This window comes from Lacerta agilis, chromosome 14, assembly GCF_009819535.1.
Source record: "Lacerta agilis isolate rLacAgi1 chromosome 14, rLacAgi1.pri, whole genome shotgun sequence".
Lineage (NCBI taxonomy): Eukaryota > Metazoa > Chordata > Lepidosauria > Squamata > Lacertidae > Lacerta > Lacerta agilis.
Window position 1 is genome coordinate 51,297,055 of NC_046325.1, and position 25,876 is coordinate 51,322,930.

General features: G+C 48.2%; 1 protein-coding gene across 2 annotated transcripts in view; it reads left to right on the top strand.

Annotated features, from left to right (window-relative positions):
* Positions 1-25,876, top strand: part of SGSM1 (small G protein signaling modulator 1) — a 59,761-nt gene that overhangs the window by 9,468 nt on the left and 24,417 nt on the right. The window contains exons 2-11 of one of the 2 annotated variants that reach the window (XM_033169007.1): positions 3,483-3,558; positions 9,921-10,083; positions 10,748-10,900; positions 13,645-13,712; positions 15,041-15,186; positions 15,669-15,800; positions 17,247-17,371; positions 20,309-20,376; positions 20,777-20,940; positions 23,143-23,272. In XM_033169007.1, coding sequence (XP_033024898.1) covers positions 3,495-3,558; positions 9,921-10,083; positions 10,748-10,900; positions 13,645-13,712; positions 15,041-15,186; positions 15,669-15,800; positions 17,247-17,371; positions 20,309-20,376; positions 20,777-20,940; positions 23,143-23,272 — 1,213 coding nt within the window. In that variant the 5' untranslated portion in view covers positions 3,483-3,494. The remainder of the gene's footprint in view (positions 1-3,482; positions 3,559-9,920; positions 10,084-10,747; positions 10,901-13,644; positions 13,713-15,040; positions 15,187-15,668; positions 15,801-17,246; positions 17,372-20,308; positions 20,377-20,776; positions 20,941-23,142; positions 23,273-25,876) is intronic. The other variant, XM_033169008.1, reaches the window with a different exon arrangement.

Here is a 25,876-nt window from a genome sequence, read left to right on the forward strand (position 1 = left end):
CCTGTTCATCCTGGCATTGGGTTGACTCCATGGCCAGGTTCTTGCCATTGTGAATTCCCTCCAGCTCTGAGATCCCCAACAACACCCAGTGAGGAGTTGAACCAGTTCCTGGACTGAACCACTGCAGGCTTCACAGGTAGGTTGGGTTTATCACAGGACAGAATGTTCTTCCCTGCCAATAAGAAAAAGCAAACTCCCTGCACTTAGAAAACCAGCATGGAAGTGTGAAGCTGGGCTGGCACCATTCTCCCTGAGATCCTGATTTTCTATGTGAAGGGATTTAATTATTTTCTTTAATCCATCCTGTGAGCTCCCTATTTTCCACCTGGAATGGTGCCATGCAGAAATAGGCTTCCTTCTTTGTCTGCTGTTTGGGAGAACTGAGCACAGGATCCCCTCTGCAATCAGGTCCTATTTCACTGCTTGAACAGACTCAGTTGGGGAATTTATGCATGCTGAAGAATGGGGTGGGGGAGCAGGCAAATTCCACCTTGGATGTGTGGCAGAGGGCCATGGTTACTAATTTAGAGCCAGCGGAGAGGCACTCTGCACATGCTTCTTTTATTTCTCAATCTGTTTGCAATACAAACACTCATTGGGACTGATCTCTGCTTCAGTTTCAAATCCTGCTTCCTGTCCCACAGCAAGGCAAGGATAGGGAAAGCACCAAACCTGCACAGGAAATTGTGACTCTGAATGCCATTCCTTTATTATGGTCCTAAGGACACATTGGGGGTAGGAGGAAGCAGGAAGGAGCTGAGGGATTGTCGAGAGGCAGCAGCTGCACACCGGGAAAGGAGCACAGCAGCAGTAGCAAAGCCTGGGCTTGTCAGCACTGCAGAGACAAACAGAGCTGGAAGTTAGCAATGCAAGTGAGGAGAAGGCCAGCCTGGCCACTTCCTGCTTCATGTGCTTTAAAAGGATTGTTGTTGTTCAGTCGTTCAGTCGTGTCCGACTCTTCGTGACCCCATGGACCAGGGCACGCCAGGAACGCCTATCCTTCACTGTCTCTCGCAGTTTGGCCAAACTCATGCCAGTCGCTTCGAGAACACTGTCCAACCCTCTCATCCTCTGTTGTCCCCTTCTCCTTGTGCCCTCCATCTTTCCCAGGGAGTCTTTTCTTCTCATGAGGTGGCCAAAGTACTGGAGCCTCAACTTCAGGATCTGTCCTGAGAGCCAGTGTGGTGTGGTTAAGAGCGGCAGACTCGTAATCTGGGGAACTGGGTTCGTGTCTCCACTCCTCCACATGCAGCTGCTGGGTGACCTTGGGTAGTCACACTTCTTTGAAGTCTCTCAGCCCCACTCACCTCACAGAGGGTTTGTTGTGGGGGAGGAAGGGAAAGGAGAATGTTAGCCGCTTTGAGACTCCTTCAGGTAGTGAAAAGCGGGATATCAAATCCAAACTCTTCTTCTTCTTCTTCTTCCTTCCAGTGAGCACTGAGGGCTGATTTCTTGTAAGAATGGATAAGTTTGAAAGAATGGATTTGAAAGCTTGAAAGAATGGATAAGTTTAAAAGGATAAGCCAGTTCAATGTTTGTAAGGCAGCACAAGCTTTTCAAGAGCTCAGCTGTTAAATCTGCATTACCCTCACCTTAGAGGACACCTTCCACACTTCTCTGCTAGCTAGCTAGCTAGCCAGCCAGCTAGCCAACAATTCCCCTTAAAAGCAGCTTTAAATTTTTATTTTTAAAGAAATCATGTGGCAGTTCAGCCAGTAAGTCCACAAAAGCCTAGCTCTGCAAGCAAAACGGAACACAAATTACAGAAGATATAAATATTCTAATATCTGACTCGTGAGTTTTACCAGCTTGGGATTTGCGTGTGTGATACCTGCCAGGTGTATAATAGAACCTGCACGCACGGCTCCCCTAAGTGCAAAGGAAGTCACATTTAAGACATTTAAGAAAGCAAGTCTGTGCTCAGGGCTGCTTTTAGCTGGAGCTCTTGAGCTGCCATCCCCTTTTCGATTTCATAAGAGGACAGAGATCACAACTGTTTTTCTCTCAGGGCAGCTTGCCATCACATTCCCTGCAGAACATAGGAAGCTCATTAAAAGTAGTTTTCTTCAGGAAAGGATTGGTGCAGATAAAGGACCTTTCCTGATCCCTGGGAAAGGGAAAATCCCTGCTTGTTGAGCCCCTTTGTCTCCCAGAATGCCTGGCTGGTTGCCAGGAACCTCCTGACATGAGAAGGGGTGACTAAGTCAGGTTCCCCCATCCTATCCTCCCTATCGGACCCTTGATCTGGTCCAGCGGGGGTGCTCTTAGGTTCTTGGATTTCATCGAATCAAATAATTGCAGAGTTGGATTGGATCCTCAAGGGTCATCTAGTCTTCTTCTTTGGCGAGCCCTCATAGCCAAGTAAGATTGTCTTCTATCGACATGGTCTTTAACAGGGAGACTGTAACTGACTGGGGGAGGCCAATTCTGGATCCATACATCCTTCCACAGTGGGGACATAGGTTTCTGTGCGGGAGTTGATCCTGGTGAGGGTTTGCCAAGTGTGCCTTCCTCTTAGCTTGTTTATCCCTTTCGTCCTGAGTTCGAGCGTCTCCAAAGTCCATGACACCTTTGGTAAAGGCTGTTCTCCAAGCAGAGTGCCCACAGGCCAGTACAACCCCCTCCAATGCAGGAATCTCAGCTAAAGAATGACAAAGATATTCCTGGAAGGAACAGCTGCCACCACAAGATAGATTTAAAATCTCTCCCTTTCCCACCTGTCCTGCTATCTGCTCTCAGCACCATTATTTTAAAATCCTGGGGAGTTGTGTGCAGGCATCTGCTGTGTGCAAGTAAAACGGCTCTTTCCTAATGTGAGGCAGGAGGAAGGGTAGGATGGCCAATGGGATGGTGGAGGGGGAAGCTTCATCCTCTGCTCACCACCTCTGGCAGCTGCTCTTGCAAGTGGCCCACTCATTCTGTGCCTCACTTTTCATGTTGCTGCAGCTGGAATCAGGAGACTGGGGCGAATAAGCGGAGCTTTGTGGGTGAGGCAACAGCCCTAGGGGGTGAATCCATAGCCCAGGGATTGGGATGAGCACCTTATGTAACCCACTGATCTTCACTTGCCAGGTGACCCCTTGCACCCTTCCATCACATTCCTATTGCCATTACAGGCACAAATCACTCAGTGTGGCCTGTGTGCTTCACTCCTTTAAAAGCAATTTTTAAAACTGCTATAAATGGATTTCATTTTGATGCAGGTGCTTTAAATCCAACTGCTCTCTGCTCTCCGGGGCTTAATTTTCAGCCTTCTGCTCTACTTGCATCTCAGTTCAGCTTCTAGGCATAGTCACAAAAATCCTCCCACTTCTGGTGTGTGTGTTTTGGAGGGGCTTTCAGAAGCTCTTTGAACTTGGTTCCTGCAGCCTCAAAGCTTCAAACTCTGGAATGATCTCTGTCCTGGGAGCAGGGGGACTGGAACCGAATACTTCAGTTTTACCTTCACAAGCTCAAAAACTCACCTTTCTTTTGTTTTGCAGGTGAAACAGATAATGGAGGAATCGGTCACCAGGAAGTTTGTGCATGAAGACAGCAGCCACATCATTTCCTTTTGTGGTAAGTCTGCCAGCCAGACGTGTCCCGTCTGGTGTGAGTTTCCCCTTTGTGCTCCATCGGTCCTGCCCGGCCATCAATATCTGAGCTGTGAGCCTCAGTAGCTTCTTAAAGCCAGTTCTGCACTGCCCTTTTGGATGATATCTAGTCAGGGACAAGGTGGGGCTTAAGAATAAACATGGAAAATTGATCCGAACTGGAAATAGACTGTTCCATCTATCTGTTTTGCCTTACCAACTGGGTTTTTTCCTGATCCCAGACCAAGACTCCTTGGAGGCTGCAGCAGCCCCGAGGCGGAGAGAGATCTGGCCCTGGTTCATTCTGTATGGGTCCATGGAGCTCACTTTCCCTTCCCTGAGCCCCAAAATGTCAGTTCCACTGCCAGGCCCTCTTATTAATGTGCAGACTCATTGGAGAATCAGGAGAGCCCAGAGGAGAGATCCCAACAGCTGGAAACCCCATTACCTTAAAGAAGGTAATTAGCTGCAGAAGGGGGCACCAGTCCTTTAGGTAGGAAGCAGTTCTCGGGGTGGTGTGTGTGTGTGTGTGTGTGTGAAGCATCCACTCAGTGGCCACACAACCCTGCAAAACTCTGTGGTTGCTGAGACATCATTGGTGGTTGGGCTCAGCTGCAGAAACACTGGCCATGGTCCTGAACCCAACCTTTATCTCTCTCCAAGGTGCTGACTCTTGCTTTGTGCACACCAGCTTGGCTGTCTTGCTAGCCTGGGGGAAACCGGATCTACTGACCTTCCCTTGCTCAGGCCATTACCCATCTTCAAAGGTGGCCCTCTCCATGGACCAAATTTATGGAGGAGACGGCTATCCATGGCTATTAGAAAACCACAGGAGGAGAGAGGGCTCTTGGGCTTGAATTGTGCTTGTGAGTTTCCCAGAGGCATCTGGTTGGCCACTTTGAGAACAGAATAGTGGACTAGATGGGCCATTGGCCTGATCCAACACAATCTTTTTATGATCTTACGTTCTTATAAAAACAGCTTCAATACGGCTTACAATAAGAAGTTTTCAGAAGTGTCCCTAAATTTGTGTGCTCCCATGGAACTGCCCCCCTCTCTACTTGCCACCTAATATTGGGGGGGTGTAGTGAAGAGCCTTTGAATCATTCTCAACTGGTGGGCAGGATCATGTCATGGAAGATGAGGCTATCAATGGCTGCTAGTCATCACAATGGCCATGCTCTGCATCCAAGCCAGGCTTCTGAATGTCAGTTGCTGGAAGCCACAGGAGGGGAGGGGATTGCTTTTTTTAAAAATATTTTTTATTAAAGATTTTCTTGATTTACAAAGGTAGTGCAATGTCTCTCTTGTATTTTTCCATATAACATTTTTACAAATCAGTTTCGTTTGTTGAGACATCAGGAAGAAAAGGGGGAAGAGGTGGGCAGGGTGGGAATGGGTGGGGTGGGGTGATGATGTTTCTATTTTACTTAATATATGTAGGGTTTTGTGTCAGCGTTGTTTGTGCAGGTTCTCTGTTGTTCGCTTGTGCTCCTTTGGTGGTGAGAGAGGTCGGGGTTGGCGTAGGGTGTGATTGTTCATTTGTGGGAGGGTATTGCTTTTGTGCCCCAAAATTGCTTGTGGCTTCCCCCTGGGGCATCTGGTTGGCCACTGTGGGGACAGGAGACTGGACTAGATGGGCCATTAGCCTCATCCAGCAGGCCCTTCTTCTGTCCTTTGGCTAAGCCATCCATTTACAAGTGATGCCTGTTGATCATTACCTCAACCTGACTCTTTGGTTAAGGTAGGCCAGCTGTGTGAGTGGGGAGAGAATTAAGATAGGGTGATCCAGACACCTCCTTCTCTTCCTCGGAGCAACTGTTGCCTGAATCACCAAAGGAACAGAGCAAATCTGGAGCTGGCTGGCTCCCTATGGACTTCACATTATTTATAGCCCTCACTACCGCCAAAGCAGGACACGGGAGTGCTTGGCAGTTGTCATCCCAGCCTCTTACGGCTGCTGTTGCATTTCTCCTTGGCCTCAGGGCAGCTCAGGAGCACCATCTGAGGTTGATGGGAATTTAATTTGAGTTGCCTGCCAGGCTCCCTCAGCCTCCATGGGGAGGATCAGGCTCCTAAATAACCCTAATTGGCATGGTAAGTGGCAGAGTAGGGGGAAGGGAGAATGGCACCAGGATAGGGCAGCTTTCAGTTCCATCTGTCTGCCTTGTTCTCCTCCTTTAAGAAGTCATGGCTGCAACCTTTCTGCTTTGTTCTTCCTTTAATGGAAAGGCTGCAGATGATTCCACTCAAATGACTTGTCCAATGTGGGTGCCTGAAGTTTGGTGGGCTTGACTGCATGGCAGTCCCCCTCAAAGGCCTTATCCACACAGGTGAAAAGGGTGATTTTGGGGGGAGTCCTTTCATTCCTGGTGGATCTTGTGTTGCCAGCTCTTGGTAAACAGCACTTGCTTTGGTGGTTCATTATTTAGTGACAATGTGTCATCTTGGCTTAATCGCAAAGCATCCATTGGTGGCTTCTCCCTTGATGCTGCTTAGATGAGTCAGACCACAGAAAAGAGAGAGAGAGACAGACAGACAGACAGACAGACAGACATCTGTCCCTTTGGTTGGGGCAAGGAAACACTTGACCAGTTGCTGTATGGCTTGAGGGTTAGCAGGGATGGGTTTGCAGGCCAAAATGGCCTCCTCACGTTCACACAAGCCTCCTCCTCCTCCTCCTCCTCCTCCTCCTCCTCCTCCTTAATTTTAAACCTCAGGTTAAGAACAGTTTCAGGTTAAGAACGGACCTCCAGAACGAATTAAGTTCTTAACCTGAGGTACCACTGTATAACTTTAAATCTGGCAAGGAGAATCTTTAGTAACTTATATTTAACCCTTGGCTTCCCCCCCCCCGCCAATTAAATTTAGATATGTCCTTTTGCCATTGTTTGAAGGGTCCTGCTCCACTGACTATCGGTATGGATGGGTATAAAAATAACATTCTAGGCAATACATTCATTTTGATTACTGAGATCCTTCCCCATAAGGATAAATTCATTCTTCCCCATACCTCCATATTCCTTTTTATTTCATTCCAAACTTGTCCCTGTCACAGACTGGTCCTCCAAGTTCCACCATCACTGTCCTGGGTCTAAGTCTTCTTCTTCTGTTTCATTGCTGGGGGGTTCTTGGGCTGGCGCCTCACACCACTTTTCATCAGCCAGCCAGTCCCTGACATTTATTTATCTACTAGATATTTTGGGAAGGGGTTTGTCTTTCTGTTCCACCCACCGACCTGTCAAACTTGTCCTGTGAGGGGTGGGTGAGATAGCTCCACCCCAGACTTGTCACCAGAACAGCAGTGTCAGTGCCCCCCTTTTTAGATAACTGACATTGACCTTTCCTGGATCAAAGGAGCACTCTCTTTGAGCACCAACCCCTTGAATATGTTCTCGTTCATTGCCAGCTAACAGTAACACACCAGTAGCCTAAGAAAATGAACCAGTGTTTCCTGAGCTTGCAAGTTGCCCTCACTAATTTTACTGAGCTTCTATCAATTAATCAGCAAAAAATATTTGATTTATCATTTTGCAGCCTTATGAAATGGGCTGTAGCAGAGGAAGCATGTTTTTTCTTCTTCAGAGGAGGGTAAGTGGGGGTTGGACTGGATGGCCTTTGGGGTTACCTTCCAAGTCTACAATTCTATGATTCCAGGTGGCTTCTGCCATTGGTTTCTTTCCCCCGGCTGTGCTGTGGGCTGCCATGCTGTCTGCTGATAAGGGAGCTTGCTGGCAGCTGAATGGGTTGGAAACACTGCCGCTTGCCAAAGCTGAAAATAATTCAGACCCAAAATGCTAATTTACTCTGTCTGGCTCCCCCCTGCTCCCCCCCACTGGACTCCAGAGAGATGGAGCTGCACCGTCATGCGCAGCAGAGAAGGCAAATGAATTCATAACAGCATTGGAAAGACTTGGGGGCCTTCAAGGCAAGTGCTCTCCCTGGATCATGCTGTGGTCCTCTGCTACCTAAGGGCAAGAGCGCCAGTGGAGAAGATGCCTCTGTCCTGGCCTTGGGTGATGATTGGAGACAGCAACATCTCCTTCACTCATGGACATCCAAGGAAGCTGGGTGTTGGAAGATTCAGAACAGACAAATGGACAGACTTCTTCACCCTGTGCGTAGTTAAATTATGGATCTCACTCCCACAGGAGGCAGTGATGGCCACCAACTTAGATGTCTTTAAAGGAGGATTAGACAAATTCATGGAGGAGGAGAGGGCTATTGATGGCTACCAGCCACATTGGCCATGCTCTGACTGCCACAGTTGGAGGCAGCAATGCTTCTGAATCCCAGTTGCAGGAAGAAGGCACAGGAGGGGAGGGGATTGCTTTTGTGTCCCAAAACTGCTTCTGGCTGGCCACTGTGAGGACTGGATGCTGGACTAGATGTTCTCAGAAGGATCGTCAAATTCATGTTGGTCATTTCTGTAACACTGTCAAACTTCCTCTGTTGTCCCCTTCTCCTTGTGCCCTCAGTCTTACACAACGTCAGAGTTTTTTCCAGGGAGTCTTCTCTTCTTATGAGATGGCCAAAGTATTTGAGCCTCAGCTTTAGGATCTGTCCTTCCAGTGACCACTCAGGATTGATTTCCTTCAGAATGGGTAAGGGAAAGGTAAAGTTACCCCTGACCATTAGGTCCAGTCATGGATGACTCTGGGGTTGCGGCGCTCATCTCGCTGTATAGGCTGTGGGAGCCGGCATTTGTCTGCAGACAGCTTCCGGGTCATGTGGCCAGCATGACTAAGCTTCTGGGGAATCAGAGCAGCATATGGAAATGCCGTTTACCTTTCCGCCAGAGTACCTATTTATCTACTTGCACTTTGACGTGCTTTTGAACTGCTAGGTTGGCAGGAGCTGGGACCGAACAACAGGAGCCCACCCCGTTGCGGGGATTCGAACCGCCGACCTTCTGATTGGCAAGCCCTATGCTCCATGGTATAACCCACAGTGCCACCCGCGTCCCTTCAGAATGGATAGGTTTGATCTTTTTGTAGTTCACGGGACTCTTTTCTTTATGGAGTACTTAAAAGAATAGACTGTGTGAAATACTGTGATGATTGGTGACATTGCCTGTTAAAGAGAGCTCTGATTCTGATTTATTATGGTTTTGGCAAGGCTCCAGCTCGTTAGAAGGAACAAGGAGATAAACACTGGAAGTAGGCGAGAAGCTGCGGCCGGGCTCTGGAATGCTTTCAGATGAGACAAAATGGAGATGTTTTGCACTTAGAAATCAGTTCTTGAAGGAGGGGCAATGTTGAAGAAAACTGACTGATTACAACAGGAAGGGGGGGGGGAGAAGGTAAATAAATATTTCACACAGCTACAGGATATAAAACTCCCTCTGTGATTGAATGGATATGGATTTATTAAATATGTTCGAAAGTTGTCACATCAGTGGCTGCAAAAGAAACAAAGGATTAAGATCAGAATTGTGGAACTTGGACTAATTAAGAGAATTGGCGCAGGATCAAGGAATAACATCAACTCCTGATAGCCGGAACACAGGAAGTCATCCAAAAATGTTGAATTCGGAACTGATTAATTGGCTCTTTGTATTGTGATTTGGCATGATTTGGTATTGTGTTAATGTGGCCTCCATTGGATTGTTATTAATGAAAATTTCATAAAAAATTATCATAATAAAATAACATAGGAAGGACCTTGTGGATTTTGTCCCGCATCTTGTTCTCACAGTAGTCTGTGGTATGAGGGAGGGAGAAACAGTTTTCTCTGTCCACTTTCTGTTCATCATTTTATGAACTTCAATCCTGTCTCCTCTAACTTGCCTTTTCTCTCAACTAAAAAGTCCCAAACTCTGCAACCTTTATTTATAGAGGAGTCCCTCTTTTCCTTGGATCATTCTGGTTGCCTTTTTTCTGAACCTTTTCCAACTCTACAATATCCTTTTTGAGGCGAGGTGACCAGAACTGGACACAGGATTCAAAGTGCAATTGTACCATAGATTTCAGCATTATGATGCCAGCAGTTTTCTTTTCAATTCCTTTCCTAATGATCCCTAGCATGGAATTCGCCTTTTTCACAGCCATTGCACTTTGGAGTGACATCTTCATTGAGTTCCAAGGTCTCGCTCCTGGTCAGTCTCCGCTAGTTCAGGCCCCATGTACATGTACGGGCAATTAAGACATTTTGGTCCCACATGTATCACTTTACACATTTCACTGAATATCATTTGCCAAATTTACTACCCATTTTCTCTCTTTGGAGAGGTTCTTTTGGAGCTCTTTGCAATCTCTTTTTAAACAACTTACCATCATCAGCAAACTTGACTGCCTCATTGCTCCCTCCTAATGTGCCAGCTGGCCCCTCTCTCCTGTCTCCTTCCAGCTGCCGTCGAAGCCTGTGTCCTCCACGGCCTCAAGCGGCGGGCGGCGGGCTTCCTGCGCAGCAACAAGATTGCCGCCCTGTTCATGAAGGTGGGGAAGAGCTTTCCTCCGGCTGAGGACTTGTCCCGGAAGGTGCAGGACCTGGAGCAGCTCATTGAGAATGTGTAAGTCTATGCTCTGAGCCTGGGCGTGCGCATGGGGCTGAGACATGGCCAGACATCAGCTGGAGTGGGGATTCAAGCCTGTGGTGCAGCAGGAGCAGAAGAGCTTTGGCCCTTGCATCTAATCCCCAGTGTCAAGCGCAGAGCCCTGGAGGAGTCTGGAGGGCCATTGGACCTGGGTTGCTAGCGCAAGACTTGTGTGATTTTATGCTGGTATTTTTATTTACTGCAAGGGGATCGTTTGATTTTATTCATTATTTCTTCTTGGATGTTCTCATTAATTGTTCATTGTTTAACTGTTATATATTGTAACTTGGTGAATTATTAATTATTATTTTTTACTTGTGAGCCACCTTGAACATAGTTTGCTCTGGAATGACAGCATCCAAATAAACAATGATGATGCTGAGACTCCTGGACCAAGAATTTTTGTGACATGAAAAAGTAGCCTCTGTTTTAGCCCCAAACTGGCCTGTGCAGAATAGGCCTTCTTTTGCTGCAGTTTTCCTTACACATTCTTGTTCTTAAAAACCTGGGTTCTATCCTTATGTAAGCAAATATGTCCAGTAAATAGATGAGTGCATCAACTTGTGCATGTCTTTCTGGGCGATTTTGGCCAGCCACCGATGTGGGTGAATGTGGGACTTGTTCTTCCTTCTCCCCCAAGGCGAAACCAGGGCCCGGGGGTCCAGGAGAGCACACGCAAGGCTTCCAAGCTCCCCAGCCTCTCCCCGCAGGCCATCAAGCACCTCTGGATCCGGACAGCACTTTTCGAGAAGGTCCTGGACAAAATAGTGCTCCACTTGGTGGAAAACAGCAGGTAAAGAGAAGCAATGAGTGGCGGCAGTTTCCTTTGCCTGCCTCCGCTCCCACGGGAGACATCCGTAAGGTTGGTTTGCACTGTGAAACTGGTGTTTTCAGCATCTGGGTTCATTGAATTTCACATGGGAAGGAGGCGTTGTGATGAATTCACCATGTGCCTGATCAATTTGTGGAGATCCAGAGGTTGTTTTAGGCCATTTGGGAAGCATGTCTGAAACTGTCTTCTGTTGAACAAGAAGAGCCTGCAGCAAAATGTTGCAGTGCACCCCCCCTCCCCGCAAAGCAGGAATGTTCCTTGAGGTTATGATATTCCAAGTTATTAGAGGTTTGAATAGTTTTCCATTTTTACTTCCCAACTGATGCAGAACATTTTGTTCTTGAGCATGTCCAGTTGGGCTGGGGAGAGATATCTATTGCCCCCTTAGGTTTTAAAATATAAAAATAAATAAAATAAGTCACCTTGGAATCTCTCTGGATTAGAAGGTGGAGTAGAAATCAAATAAACAAACCAATAAATTAAATAAAGGGCAAAAGTTTAATAATATCTCGTGATACTCAAAACCACTATGAACATAGGTATAAACTATACAATGTATAGAAGACAACACAATTCTATTAAGGATAAAAACATGTCTCTGTGTGGTTAATGCCAGGCTGCAATTATTGCAGACAGCTTTGCTGCTGTTGAGTATTGCATCGTGTCTTCTGTGGTCCTCCATGTGGTCTTCTGATGGGGGCTCAACATTCTCAGCTGCTGGTCAAAGCTTGCCAGCAAGGGATATGGTCTAGTGGGGTGCTGGATTCTCCCTGGCTGGGACCGGGTGGGTAGAGCTCTGTCTCTGGGTCTCTTTGGGCAAACAGATATGGAGGAGGAGAATTGGGCAGCGCAAGATTATTTGTGATTTTGGAAGGGAGTGGAGTGGAGTGGGCTTCTTGCAGTGGGAAAGCTTATCTTTAATCCATAATGTAAAGGCCACGAGCCAACTGGATAACGAGCACCTTTTAAGAAGTTAAAGAGAGTCGTCATCTTGGGTCCTGTGCACTTCCTGATGAGGCATGTAAGTAACAGTCTTAGCAGAGTAACGCAACTCATCCCTGGAATGTAAGGCTAATTAAGGCTTCCGGAGTCGATAGTCTTTTCTAAGACTACTTTATTGCAGAAAAATATTTACATCAGCCAGGAGCACACAATTCCAGCATGGTGCTCATAGCACACACAAATCAGAACTGCGACACACAGAAACACAATAGCAATATACAGGAATGAAAACATCCGGCTGAGGAGCGTCACTTCCTCTTCAGGCTTAACCCTGTGTTAACCTGTTTCTCCAACAATCTTTCCCCCTTTTTTCTCTCTCTTTAACTTCTTAAAAGGTGCTGTCATTTAAAATAATTATAAAAAGGAAGAAAGCATTGGGTGGTGGGGAAGGAGATAGAGAAAAGTAAGAGGCTCCCACTTCTGCCATGGTAGCCTCTAAAACCGCCTCCATCCCAAACTGTGTCAGGGCCTGTATGGTCATTGATAGTCTCCTCCAATTAGTGCCCTTCAAATAAGGTGGTGTATTGGGGACAGCCATTTAGATCTACCTCTGCAAAGAAATCTTTGCCTTCCCTTTGGGCACAGATGTGGCAGAGAAGGACATCACTGTCTTTAACCTGTGCGCTAAAAAGCATTTTAGCTACAGGGAAAGGCAGGAGGGAGCCTCACTGATGTTGCATCATGCTGAATTTTAGTCCCCTGCAGGCCAGGCTGAAAGGAGGCTCTGGCAACAGCAGAATTTAAATCCTGTAATACAGTATGTGTTAATGCAAGCCTGTTTCCTTCTCAGCTCCTTTTCCAACAGACTGATAAAATGGTAGCCTAGCTTAAGCCACGCTCATAATTTTTCAGTGAGCAGATTAATGGTCATACAATCGCCTAGTTCAGTGCTGGAGGATTTTCTCTTTTAGTGGCATGCAGAGGCAACTGGAGGAACACCCAGCGGTATGTTTAATGCAGTGCTGTGCTAAAAAAAAACCCTCACCCCATTATTTCTCTCCAACCATGCTCCTTCAATTAATGAGAGAAGTTCCATTTGGATGTTAACAAGGGGGAGAGGAATTTTTGGTGAGATTCTCATGGGTTTTGGGGGTGCAGACCTTATTGGTAAATTGGCCCCGGGGTGGCTGTGAGGGTCCTTACCCTTATCCTGCAAGGCATCTCAACAGCAGTGTGCATCTGGCAGCCTTCCTGGGTTCCCCCAATGAAAGGCAGGTGAGGATGTCATTGGGTCCCTCCTCTACAGGGCATTTTCAGACGGTGAGGTGTGGGCAGCCAGGGAAGCTGCAGAGTGCTGGAGAAATGTTTCCTGGGAGGAAGATGCACGCACCGTACACTTCCTGGGGTTATTGAAGCCTCTCTCTCTCTCTCTCTCTCTCCTGGAGCCAGTGTGGTGTAGTGGTTAAGAGCGGTAGACTCGTAATCTAGGGAACTGGGTTCATGTCTCCGCTCCTCCACATGCAGCTGCTGGGTGACCTTGGGCTAGTCACACTTCTTTGAAGTCTCTCAGCCCCACTCACCTCACAGAGTGTTTGTTGTGGGGGAGGAAGGGAAAGGAGAATGTTAGCCGCTTTGAGACTCCTTCGGGTAGTGATAAAGCGGGATATCAAATCCAAACTCTTCTTCTTCTTCTTCTTCTTCTTCTTCTTCTTCTTCTTCTTCTTCTTCTTCTTCTTCTTCTTCCTTGTTTTCTGTCCATACAGCAAATACTATGAGAAGGAAGCCCTGCTGATGGATCCAGTTGATGGGCCAATCCTTGCCTCTTTGCTGGGTAATGTGGCTTCACTTGCTTCTGAGCTGACACCCTGATGTGCTTTGGGGCTGGCAAGTGCGCTTTTCTGAAGTGCTGTTGACTGGTAAAACCTGACTGTTTTGGAGCAATACTTTGCTTGTGTTTGAGATGCTTGGAGTGAATTTTCAGGTTATACAGATAAAGTCTTTTAGAGTAGGTACTTGCAGGCCGGCAGGACCAGAGGGGGAAGTGAGTGATGCACAGAGCCAAGGGTGAAACTCCTGCCTGGCTACATTTCAGCAAAAGTCAGATGTTTCCATGCAAGCAAACAGGATAATTATTGCGGTTCCAGGATACCTCCCAGTGGAGCAGGAACACTGGAGGAGGGGTGGAGGTGGGGCGTGGCATTCGTTGTCAGGTGGGGGCATGGTCTGGGGAGAGTCTCAGGTCCCCTGCCCTTGCTCTAGATCAGCTGGAGACTCAAGTTTGGGAAACCCTGCTCTAGGCAATAAGAGCCCCCACTCCTCTGCATATCTTAATGTATCAGATTCCTTTCTCCCTTGGCTGTTTTCTGCTTCCTCTAATGAATAGAGAGAAGAGATGGGGCTGCCTTCAGGGAAATGGGGGGGGCATACCTGCTCCCCAGTGCCCCCAACTGGAACCCTGGAGAAAGTGGGTAGAGAAAAGTTTTTCTTCCTCTCTCATAACACTAGAACACGTGGACATCCCTTGAAGAATAATGTGGGAAGATTGAGGAGAGATACAAGAAAGTCCTTCTTTACACAGCGCGTAGTTAAACTATGGAACTCCCTCCCACAGGAGGCAGTGATAGCCACCAGCTGGGATGGCTGTAAAAGAGGATTGGGTAGATTCATGGAGATAAGAGCTATCGGTGGCTCCTAGCTGCAATGGCTCTGCTCTGCCTTCACAGCTGGAGGCAGTAAATGCCTCTGAATCCCAGTTGCCGGAGAGAGAGATATCTTGTGCTCAGGCCTTGCTTGTGGGTTTCCCTTTGGGGCATCTGGACTCAATGGGTCATCAGCCTGATTCAGCAGGCCCTCCTTGTATTCTCATGTTCTTCATTATGATGTCTCAAGGTTTTGGGTTCTGGCATCAAGGACATGCTGCACACACTGGTACTCCGACCTTCTGGGATTTTCCTGGTTAATTCACTGCCTCTGGAATTCTGCTGCCTGCACCAGCTGTTGAGCTGGACCAAAGCTGTGTGTGTGTGTGTGTGTGTGTGTGTGTGTGTGTGTCCCCTGTGTGTTTGGGGTGCAGCAGCAAATGGGGGACGGCCACCTGCCAGCTTGCTCTCCTTGTTTTCTCTGCCTGCTGCCTGACCTGCCTATTGCCTCCTTCCACAGTGGGACCTTGTGCACTGGAGTACACCAAGATGAAGACCGCCGACCATTTCTGGACCGACCCCTCGGCTGACGAGCTGGTCCAGCGCCACCGAATCCACAGCTCTCACTGCCGCCAAGACTCACCCACCAAACGGCCAGCTCTCTGTGTAGGTTTCAAAGGCCACAGGGACTGTGGGGCATGTGTGCACATGCACTTGTGAGGTTATTGAAGTCTTTTTGTCATGCATGTGGTGGGGAAGGTTCATGACCAACACAATAAAATCATCATTAAAGGCAGCACTCTAAAACATTCAAAAGATAAAATCAGCAACCAGCTAAAAACAGATTAAAACATCCATCAACATTCTACATTTCTGGGTAGCCTTGTCTAAACAAAAACATTTTTAGCATGCGCTGAAAAGAGTACGGTGGAGGTGCCTGCCTGACGTCAATAGGCAGGGAGTTCCAAAGTGTTCAGGTGCTGCCGCACTAAAATATTGATTTCTTACAAAAGCAGAACAAGTATTATGTGGTGCCAGTCGCAGTGCCAGTTCTGCAGATCAAAGTGGTTAAGCGGGTGCATGTGGCAGGTAAGGCAACCTAACAGGTAAACTGGTCCCAAGTTGATTTCCTGGCTGGATTCTCCTAGATTCAGAAGAGGCATTCCAGTGGCAGCATGGACGACCGGCTGTCTCTCTCGGCCAGAGACTACGTTGAGTCGCTGCACCAGAACTCCAGAGCCACCCTCTTGTACGGCAAAAATAATGTCTTGGTGCAGCCGGTGAGTAGAGCAGAGACAGTAAGTAGCCTCTCTGGGTCAGAAAGGGTTTGCTTTGAAACCAAATCTAGTAGCCACTAGCAAAGGTGGGAAGCTAATATTGAGCACCATAAATCTTTTACCATGGTCAAATGATCACTGCTGAAACACTGAGCACACACACAGTTTTGCTAGCTGTGAGGAGAACTCAGGAAATTTGCAGAATGCTAGCAATTTCTCTCCCCACCCCTCAGCCCCAACCATGGAGTGAGTAGAAATCTCTCTTTGTAACCCTCTGGGCTCAGTAATGTCATGGCCCCTCAGTCATAAGAGCTGGAAACTGGCCTCTTAATTTTTTAACAGAGATTTTCAAGATGCAGAACACCCAGAGGGTGTTTGACCCTTGGTCATGTTGATGGGGGCAGCTAGCAGATCCAGGGGAATGGGCATGTCTAGTAGGATTGTGCTCTAAGCCATTCAGCTTGAGTTGACTCCCAGAGTGTGGTCCAGGGCGGGGGCACTTTCCCGAAGCTAAGCAGGGCCAGGTCTGGTCAGTGGCTGGATGGGAGGCTTGCCTGGCAATGACATTGCTAGGTACTTAAAGAACAGCACTTGGGTCAAATTTGCATAAAATCTACATATGCTGATTTATATGTGTAAATGCAAAACTAGGCTGAATTTCAGAGGAGGAGAACCCAGCTCTGGCTCTTGATGGCAAGGGCTTACTCTGAGCTTTGTGTGCAGAAGTCCGAGGTTCAGTTCCCAGCATCTCCAGGTCCAGCTGACAGTGTAGACCAGGCTTCCTCAACCTTGGCCCTCCAGATGTTTTTGGCCTACAACTCCCATGGTCGCGGATGATGGGAATTGTAGTTTCAAAACATCTGGAGGGCATCTGGAGGGCCTGGTGTAGACAATACTGAGCTAGATGAACCCAGGTTCACCTGGCAGCAGCTGTTCCATCAGGCGGCAGGAGACGAGCGAAGAGAAGGGCCAGGGCCGTCTGACCAGTCTTGTTGGGCATGTCCTTCCATGGCATTTTTCTGGCCCAGCTGCCCATTAGAAGAATTCATAAATAAGCACATCTACCTGAGTTTGCTGATTTCCTCCTCCCTCCTGTTCCATTTTCTTTTTGTTCCACGTCTTTATAGATTATAAGACTCTGTGAATCTGGATGGGCTGTAACTCAGTGGCAAAGCATCTGCTTTGCATACAGAAGGTCCCAAGTTCAAATCTTGGCATCTCCAGGTAGGGCTGGGAGAGAAGGACCCCCGTCTGAAACACTGAGGAGCTGCTGCCAGTCAGTGTAGACAGTGCTGAGCTAGATGGACCAAGGGACTGACTCAGTAGATGGCTGCTTGCTTTGCTAATCCTTTCTTTGCCATATGACAGAATAATTAAAGAAAAAGCACCAAAAAGATATTTAAATAATTAAAAAGCAAACAACTCTTCTTGCTTTTCCTCTTTCCTTAGCGGGACGATATGGAGTCCATCCCAGGATATTTGTCCCTTCATCAGACTGCTGACGTCATGACTCTCAAGTGGACCCCAAACCAGCTGATGAACGGCTCTGTGGGTGATCTAGACTATGAGAAAAGGTGAGCAGCACAGAGAATGGATTATCCAAGTGCATATACAGTAACAGGGTAAAAAATAAATAAAAGCAGCATAAGAAGAAACTAAAGGAAGCAGCAACATTATAAGCTCAGTTGGTGGAGCACGAGCATCTCGGGGTTGTGGGTTTGAGCCCCATGTTGGGCCAAAGATTCATGCATTGCAAGGGGTTGGACTGGATGACCCTCATGGTCCCTTCCAGCACTTCAGTTCTATGATTCTATGAAAAATTATAGTCATGTCACCCACTCCAAAAGAAGAAAATTAACAAAAGGCTAGTCCCTGCAGCTTTTAAGTTGGTGCAGCACAGAATTTAGCCACATTGAAAAAAATTGATCAGCCTCCCCCAACCTGATGCCTTGCAGATGCTGTGGACAGCAACTCCCATTAGCGCTAGCTGGGGCTGATGGGAGTTGTAGTTGAAAACACCTGGAAGGCACCAGGCTGGGGGAGGCTGCAATGGCTGGATTTTGACATGACAGGAGTAAAATGATATCATATAGAATCCTAGAGTTGGAAGAGACCCCAAGGGCCATCCAGTCCAACCCCCTGCCAAGCAGGAAACACCATCAAAGCATTCCTGACAGATGGCCGCCAAGCGTCCGCTTAAAGACCTCCAAAGAAGGAGACTCCACCATGCTTTGGAGCTTCCTGGCAGATTTAATTAGAGGGATTTGATAAAGATTTCTGTGTAGATCTTGGCAAAAGGAGCCCTACAGGGGAGCCCAAAACATCTGTGGAGGAAGGAAGTTGGACTACACAGGGGTAGGTGGGTGGAGGAGCTTTCTTTGCTTCATAGACAAATTCATCGCTAGGAGAGAGCCACGATGGCTCTGCTCTGTCTCCACAGTCAGAGGCAGCTGTGCTCCTGAATCCCAGCTGCTGGAAACTGAAGGTGAGGAGGCGACTCTTGTGCACAGGTCCTGCACAGACATCTGGTTGGCCCCTGTGAGAACAGGATGCTGGGCAAGATGGGCCCTTGGCCGGATCCAGAGGCTTTGCTTATCAGCAGCTGTGCTTGTCCAGATTCCTGCTGGCTACATTCCTCCTTACATTGGGTGTGGCTCCAGATTCTGGCCTCAGGTTCTGCATTTCCCTAAAGGTCAAGGAAAAAATGCCTGCTTTCCTGTGTTTGCTTTTGCAAGGCCTCAGGTAGCATGGCTGCACTTTTTGAAGCCTGGGCAAAGAGAAGTGAAAGGCAAATGAAACCCTGAAAGGTTCAGTCTCCGCCTTTTGAAGAAGGATCTGGAGGGTCAGAGCTTGTCCTGCCCGTCAGGCTCCTCCTGTGCTATACACTTAAAGCACTACAACTCCACTTGAAAGAATCATGGTGTGCCCCAAAGAATTCTGGGAAGTGTAGTTTGTGAAGGGTGCTGAGAGTTGCAGAGGGACTCCTCTTCCCCTCCCAGAGTTACAATTTTCAAAGTGGTAGCCGTGTTGGTCTGCCATAGTAAAAAAAAAATAAAAAATAAAAAAAAATTGTTGGTCTCTAAGGTGCTACTGGAAGGATTTTTATTTATTTATTTTTTAATTTTCAGAGTTGTTTAACAGCCAATCCCTTTTCAGCAGAAACTGAAAGGGGAATGTGGGGTGTCTGTCTCCTAATACCTCTCAGGGGCCTTAACATTAGGAATAATTGTGTGAATCAGGATGGTAACATTTAAGCCACTTTAAAGTTTCAATAAAGTGGAAACGCAACAAACAGCAATTCAGGTTTTATGCAAATTTCTATTCACTCCGATTTAACACTAAAGAGCACTTTTGGGGGGGGGCACACGGAGGAAGATCGCTCAGACACAGCTTTCAAGTGCGAATAGTGCCTGGAAAGGGAGGAGGAAAGAGTGAATTAAGTCCTTAGTTGTGCTTGTCAAGGGTTAGGAGGAGAGGAGGGCTACCCAGCGTCAGAGCCAGTGCACCCTCTGCTGGGGTTGAGGCAGAATGGCCGGCACTCTTTGTGCCAGTTGTCAGCAAGGATTTTCTGAGCAAAAGCCTGGACCTTCTGCTACATACACACACACTGCCATCCCTGCTCATGTTGCTTGTCAACCTCCCCACCTCCCCACCCCCCACTGCTCCTTCTACTCCCTGGCCACCACCCTCCTCCCCATAACTAGGCAGGTGTTACCTAGCTAGCCACTAAGTTTGTCATCACACTTTATTCCACAGTGCCACCTACTGGTGGTTGCATGAACTGCAGAGCATGACAACAGCCTTAGATGTTTATGTTTATAGGAAGATATATCTAGATAGAATCAATGTGGTGTCTTAACAGGTTTAGAACCATAGAATTATAGAATTTTAGTGTTCGAATGGACCATGAGGGTCACCTAGTCCAATCCTCTGCAATGCAGGAATCTTTCACCCAATGTTGTGCTCAAACCCACAACCCTGAGATTAAGAGTCTCATGCTCTACAGACCTGAGCTATCCCAGGTTTCCTGCTGAAATGTAATTATACAGAGTTGCACCAGCCATACTGGTAGCTTAAATGATAGCTTCAGCTGCCACTCAGAAATGCTGCCATCATCTCTACAGGTGAGCTAAATTTTCATAACCAGCTATTGCAATTTCAGTCGTCCAGCAGGTGGGAGCCAGTCTGAAAGATGATGCATCAATTGCATGTTAACCCCGAACTTCGATATTATTTACTAAATCGGTACAAAAACTGGTAGCATAGATGTAGTGAAAATTGCACCTTCATTTTTTTTAAGTGAGAGAACTCACTGTGGAAGGTTTCTCTAATATTGTGGAATATTGCAACAGAATTTGGGATGGGTCTCTTTTTTTGTTGAGCATTTGCCAGGAGTTTAGTTTTGCTTATTTCCACTCCATTGTCTTCCTGTTACGAGGTGGATGTGGGGCTGACCCTTCAGGGAGTTTTCTGAGGGTGACCCCAATGGGCTTTGTTCTTCCCTCTCACAGCATCTACTGGGACTATGCCATGACCATCCGCCTGGAGGACATTGTCTACCTCCACTGCCACCAGCAAGGTAAGAGGGCGGCTGGTTCCGCTACAGAATCTGCTTTGGTCGCCCGGTCTGGTGGTCAATCCTGTTTGGGCTCTGGCTCCACCCACGACTGGCCTAAGGGAAAGTTTCTAGCTCCTGACCCTGGAGGGAAGGCAGGAGAGAAGCACCCCATTCTCTGGAAAGAGAAGCTTCTCCACATCAAAACCTGTTGTATGTACGAGGGGAATTAAAGGGCGCATGAGGGGTGCATTGTCAACATTAAGCAGAGGTGTGAGTGGGCCTAAGCTGTTTGGGGGTGGGGGCAACAAAATGCTCCTGGCTCCCCCTGGAGCTCAGTGGGGTTCCTTTGGACAGAATCTGGTTCTCACCTCTTCCCTCTTTCCCATCTCTCCCCCCCCCACCCGCTTTCTCTTGCCAATAGTAGACAGTGGGGGCACAGTTGTCCTGGTAAGCCAAGACGGCATCCAGCGCCCACCACTGCGATTCCCGAAAGGTGGGCACCTCCTGCAGTTCCTCTCCTGCCTAGAAAATGGGCTCCTGCCCCATGGACAGCTGGACCCCCCTCTGTGGTCACAGAGGGGAAAGGTAAGGCTGGCTGCAGTCTGGGGGGTGGGGTGAGGGTGGCCTCTCGTGGGTTGGCATCTCACAGCTTGGGACTGGTCATCTCCACTCAAAAATGACTTTGTAGAGTTGGAAAAGGACAACCAAGGTGAACAAGGGGGGTGGAGAACCCCCCTATGAGGGAAGGCTGCAGGGCTTTGGACATTATAGTTTAGAGAAAGGGCAAGTCATGGCTTATCACACCCTTTTGCCCTGCTCTTTGCAGACAAAGTCCACGCTTAAAAGCTCCATGCTCAAGCATTATTTCTTCTTTCTCTGGCTCCAAGCTTTTCCCACAAAAACCCATTCTTTAAAGCTCAGTCGGAGCAAACGTCAATTTGGGTTTTCTGCAGAATGGCATTTGCTCTGATTGAGCTTCAAAGAATGGGGTTTTGTGGGGAAAGCTCTGAGCAAAAACAAAAAAAAAAAACCCAACCCCTGCTCAGACATGGAGCTGTTAAAGTGCAGGCTGTGCCTGGAAATGGGAGGAAAGGCAAATGTGCAGAAGGCCTAAGAGGAAACCTGATGGAAGTTTATGAAGTCATGCATGGCATGGAGAAAGTGGAGAGGGAAATGTTTTTCTCCTTCTGTCATTACATTAGAACTCATGGGCATCCAATGAAGCTGAAGATTTTAAGGTATAGACAACAGAAAGGCCTTCTTCACGTAGTAAAACTCTGGAACTCCCTCCCACAGGAGGCAGTAATGGCCACCAACTGAGATGGCTTTAAAGAGGACTAGACAAATTCATAGAGGACGAGAGGTCTATCGATGGCTGCACTCTGCCTGCTTCTGAATGCCACTTGCTGGAAACCCCTGGAAGGGAGAGGGCTCTTGCGTTTGAATCCTGCTTGTGGGCTTCGCAGAAGAGACATCTGGTTGGCCACTCTCAGGACAGGATGCTGGACAAGATGGGCCTCATTGGATGGATCCAGCAGGCTCTTCGGATGTTCTTATGAACTGTTCAGGGGCGCTGGAAGTGGCAGGTGCCAGAAGAGCTTTGTGGGTCATCTGTTCTCCTGCTTTGGGTTGAGGAAGCTATAGGCCTCATTTCACATTGCAGGAACACATTGAGGGCATCTGCTGCAGCTCAGGTTCTGTCAAAGAGCTCCTGCTTAGCATGGGGAAGCCCCTAGGCTCAGTCCCCAGTGGCATCTCCAGGGAGGGCAGAGCATGAGGCTCTGTGTGTTCTGTTTGGAGTCAGACTGTGTGATTCTAATCCTGCATATAGGTTTTTTAAAAATATTAATATTCTTCTGAATATCAGTAGCTGGAAATCGCAGGAGGAGAAAGTGATCTTCTGCATGGGTCCTGTTTGTGGGTTTCCCATTGGAGCATCTGGTTGGCCACTGTGAGAACAGGATTATGGACTGGACAGGCCACTGGCCTGATCCAAAGGCTCTTCTGATGTTCTTTCCGGAATGAACCTTTGTCATGAAATATGTTTTAATCAAATTTAAAAACTGAATGAAAAAATTCAGACTTGAAAAGCAATGAGGGACAGCTGTGCTAATTCTTAGCCTCTGTGATAAGGGGAGACTGTTCCCACCCCCACCCCTTCTCCCCCATGGAAATGTGAGCTTGGCCTTGAGGAAGCCTGATATAAAGGACCTTCATCGGCTCCCAGTGCATTTCTGAGCACAGTTCAGAGTGTTGGTACTGACCTTTAAAGCCCTAAACAGCCTCAGCCCTACATACCTGAAGGAGATCGGACACTGAGATCCTCCTCTGAGGGTCTTCTGCTGGTTCCCTCACTGCGAGAAGCGAGGTTACAGGGAACCAGGGACAGGGCCTTCTCAGTATTGGCACCTTCCCTGTGGAACACCCTCCCTTCATATGTCAAGGAAATAAACAACTATCTGACTTTTAGAAAACATCTGAAGGCAACTCTGTTCAGGGAAGTTTTTAATGTTTGATGTTTTAGTACAGGCACCCCCAAACTTCGGCCCTCCAGATGTTTTGGAATACATTTCCCATCATCCCTGACCACTGGTCCTGTTAGCTAGGGATTATGGGAGTTGTATGCCAAAACATCTGGAGGGCCGCAGTTTGGAGATGCCTGTTTTAGTATGTTCTGATATATGCTGTGAGCCGCCCAGAGTGGCTGGGGAAACCCAGCGAGATGGGCGGAGTATAAATAATAAAATTGTTTGTTTGTTTGTTTATATTTTGTTTGACTCCTCAAAGGGGAAGGTATTTCCAAAGCTGAAGAAGCGAAGCCCCCAGGGGTCCTCGGAGTCGGCATCAGACAAGGAGGAGGAGGAGGCAACCGATTACGTTTTCCGGATCCTCTATCCTGGCCTTCAGTCAGAGTTTGGTAAGGTTGCTCGCCTGGTAGAAACAGGGAAAGCCGACATAATTATCATAAATAAGATTTTTTTTCCACCTTAGGCTAACTTTTAATTTTACTACATGTTATAAGCATATGAGTGTATTCCATTCATACTTCATAAGCCACATTTATTATGCCATTGTGGCCCGCCTTCCGTGCCCTGAATACCAAGGAATGCTCAGAGGGGTGCAGGATCCAGTTTGGATACATTAAAATTCTGCACCAAGGAATGCTCATGTCCACCACCAGTATAAATGATGGAAATTTGCTTACTTTTTGTCAGGCATGGACAGTCCTCCCCTCCCTTTGGTAACTTCACAGATAAGAATTAATGAGCAGTTGATAGATTTGATCTGACACTAATTAAAAGTGAAACAAAAGAAGTGCCATGGTCAGATCACTTCCTGGTGCAACTGGACTTCTCTGCGACCCTTCCCCTCTGCAGGGGAGGTGGGACCGATTCAGATGGTCCGCCCCCGCTACTTAATGGATCCAATTGGCTTCCAGAGAGTGGTAGGGGGTGCATTATCCCATGTTGATGGCCTTTCAGTTGATTCCCTGGTGGCCCGCTGGAATGCGGAGTTAACCAGGGCTATTGACTGTCTGGCTCCGAAGCGTCCTCTCCGATTGCATGGAGCCCGGACAGCTCCGTGGTTTTCCCTGGAGCTGAGGGCGATGAAACAGTCGCTGAGACGGCTAGAGTGCCGGTGGCGGAAAACTCACTCTGAATCAGACCGGACACGGGCTAGAGCTCAACTTCGAGCCTACCAAGTGGCAATGGCGACAGCGAAGAGGACCTTCTTCGCTGTTTCTATTGCATCTGCAGAAAACAGCAGCAGGAGACTCTTCAAGGTGGTTCGCAACCTAGCAGAACCACCTTTGTCACCGGGGTCTGGTAGGGACCCCAAGATCTCCTGCAATGCTTTATGCAAAGTTTTTTGCAGATAAAGTCGCTCAGATTTGGAAGGAGGTAGACGCCACCGTGGAAGCAGGGCCGGGGCGGGAGAGTGCTAGAGCCCTGTCTAGTCATGTTTCATGGGATCAATTCCAATCTGTTACCTCCGAGGATGTGGACAGGCTGCTTGGACGAGTGAAACCAACCACCTGTCTCCTTGATCCTTGCCCATCCTGGCTTATAAAAGCTAGCTGGGAAGGGCTGGGCGATGGGCTCTGCGCGGTGGTGAATGCTTCCCTCTGTGAGGGAATCTTTCTACACCCGCTGAAAGAGGCGGTCATTAAACCGCTTCTTAAATAACATCTCTAGACCCAGCCAATATGGCCAACTATCGCCCAGTCTCAAATCTACCATTCTTGGGCAAGGTGATTGAGCGGGTGGTTGCTGAACAACTCCAAGCACGCCTGGAAGATGCGGACCATTTGGATCCCTTCCAATCAGGATTCAGGCCTCATCATGGGACTGAAACTGCCTTGGTCGCGCTGGTTGATGATCTCCGGCGGGCTAGGGACAAAGGTGAGAGCTGTTTCCTGGTTCTGCTGGATCTCTCAGCGGCCTTTGACACCATCGACCATAACATCCTTCTAGACCGGCTAGAGGGGTTGGGAGCTGGGGGCACTGTTATACAGTGGTTCCGCTCTTTCCTCCTGGGCCGTGTTCAGAAAGTGGTGGTGGGGGATGAGTGTTCAGACCCCTGGGCTCTCACCTGTGGGGTGCCTCAGGGTTCTGTCCTCTCCCCCATGCTTTTTAATATCTATATGAAGCCGCTGGGAGAGATCATCAGGGGGTTTGGGTTGGGTGTTCATCAATATGCAGATGACACCCAGCTCTACCTCTCTTTTAAATCAGAACCAGTGAAGGCGGTGAAGGTCCTGTGTGAGTGCCTGGAGGCTGTTGGAGGATGGATGGCGGCTAACAGATTGAGGTTGAATCCTGACAAGACAGAAGTACTGTTTTTGGGGGACAGGAGGCGGGCAGGTGTGGGGGACTCCCTGGTCCTGAATGGGGTAACTGTGCCCCTGAAGGATCAGGTGCGCAGCCTGGGAGTCATTTTGGACTCACAGCTGTCCATGGAAGCGCAGGTTAATTCTGTGTCCAGGGCGGCTGTCTACCAGCTCCATCTGGTACGCAGGCTGAGACCCTACCTGCCCGCAGACTGTCTCTCCAGAGTGGTGCATGCTCTAGTTATCTCCCGCTTGGACTACTGCAATGCGCTCTACGTGGGGCTACCTTTGAAGGTGACCCGGAAACTGCAATTAATCCAGAATGCGGCAGCTAGACTGGTGACTGGGAGTGGCCGCCGGGACCACATAACACCGGTCCTGAGAGATCTGCATTGGCTCCCAGTACGTTTCCGAGCACAATTCAAAGTGTTGGTGTTGACCTTTAAAGCCCTAAACGGCCTCGGTCCTGTATACCTGAAGGAGCGTCTCCACCCCCATCATTCAGCCCGGACACTGAGATCCAGCGCCGAGGGCCTTCTGGCGGTTCCCTCACTGCGAGAAGCAAAACTACAGGGAACCAGGCAGAGGGCCTTCTCGGTAGTGGCGCCCGCCCTGTGGAACGCCCTCCCGTCAGAAGTCAAGGGAATAAACAACTACCTGACATTCAGGAAATACCTAAAGGCAGCCCTG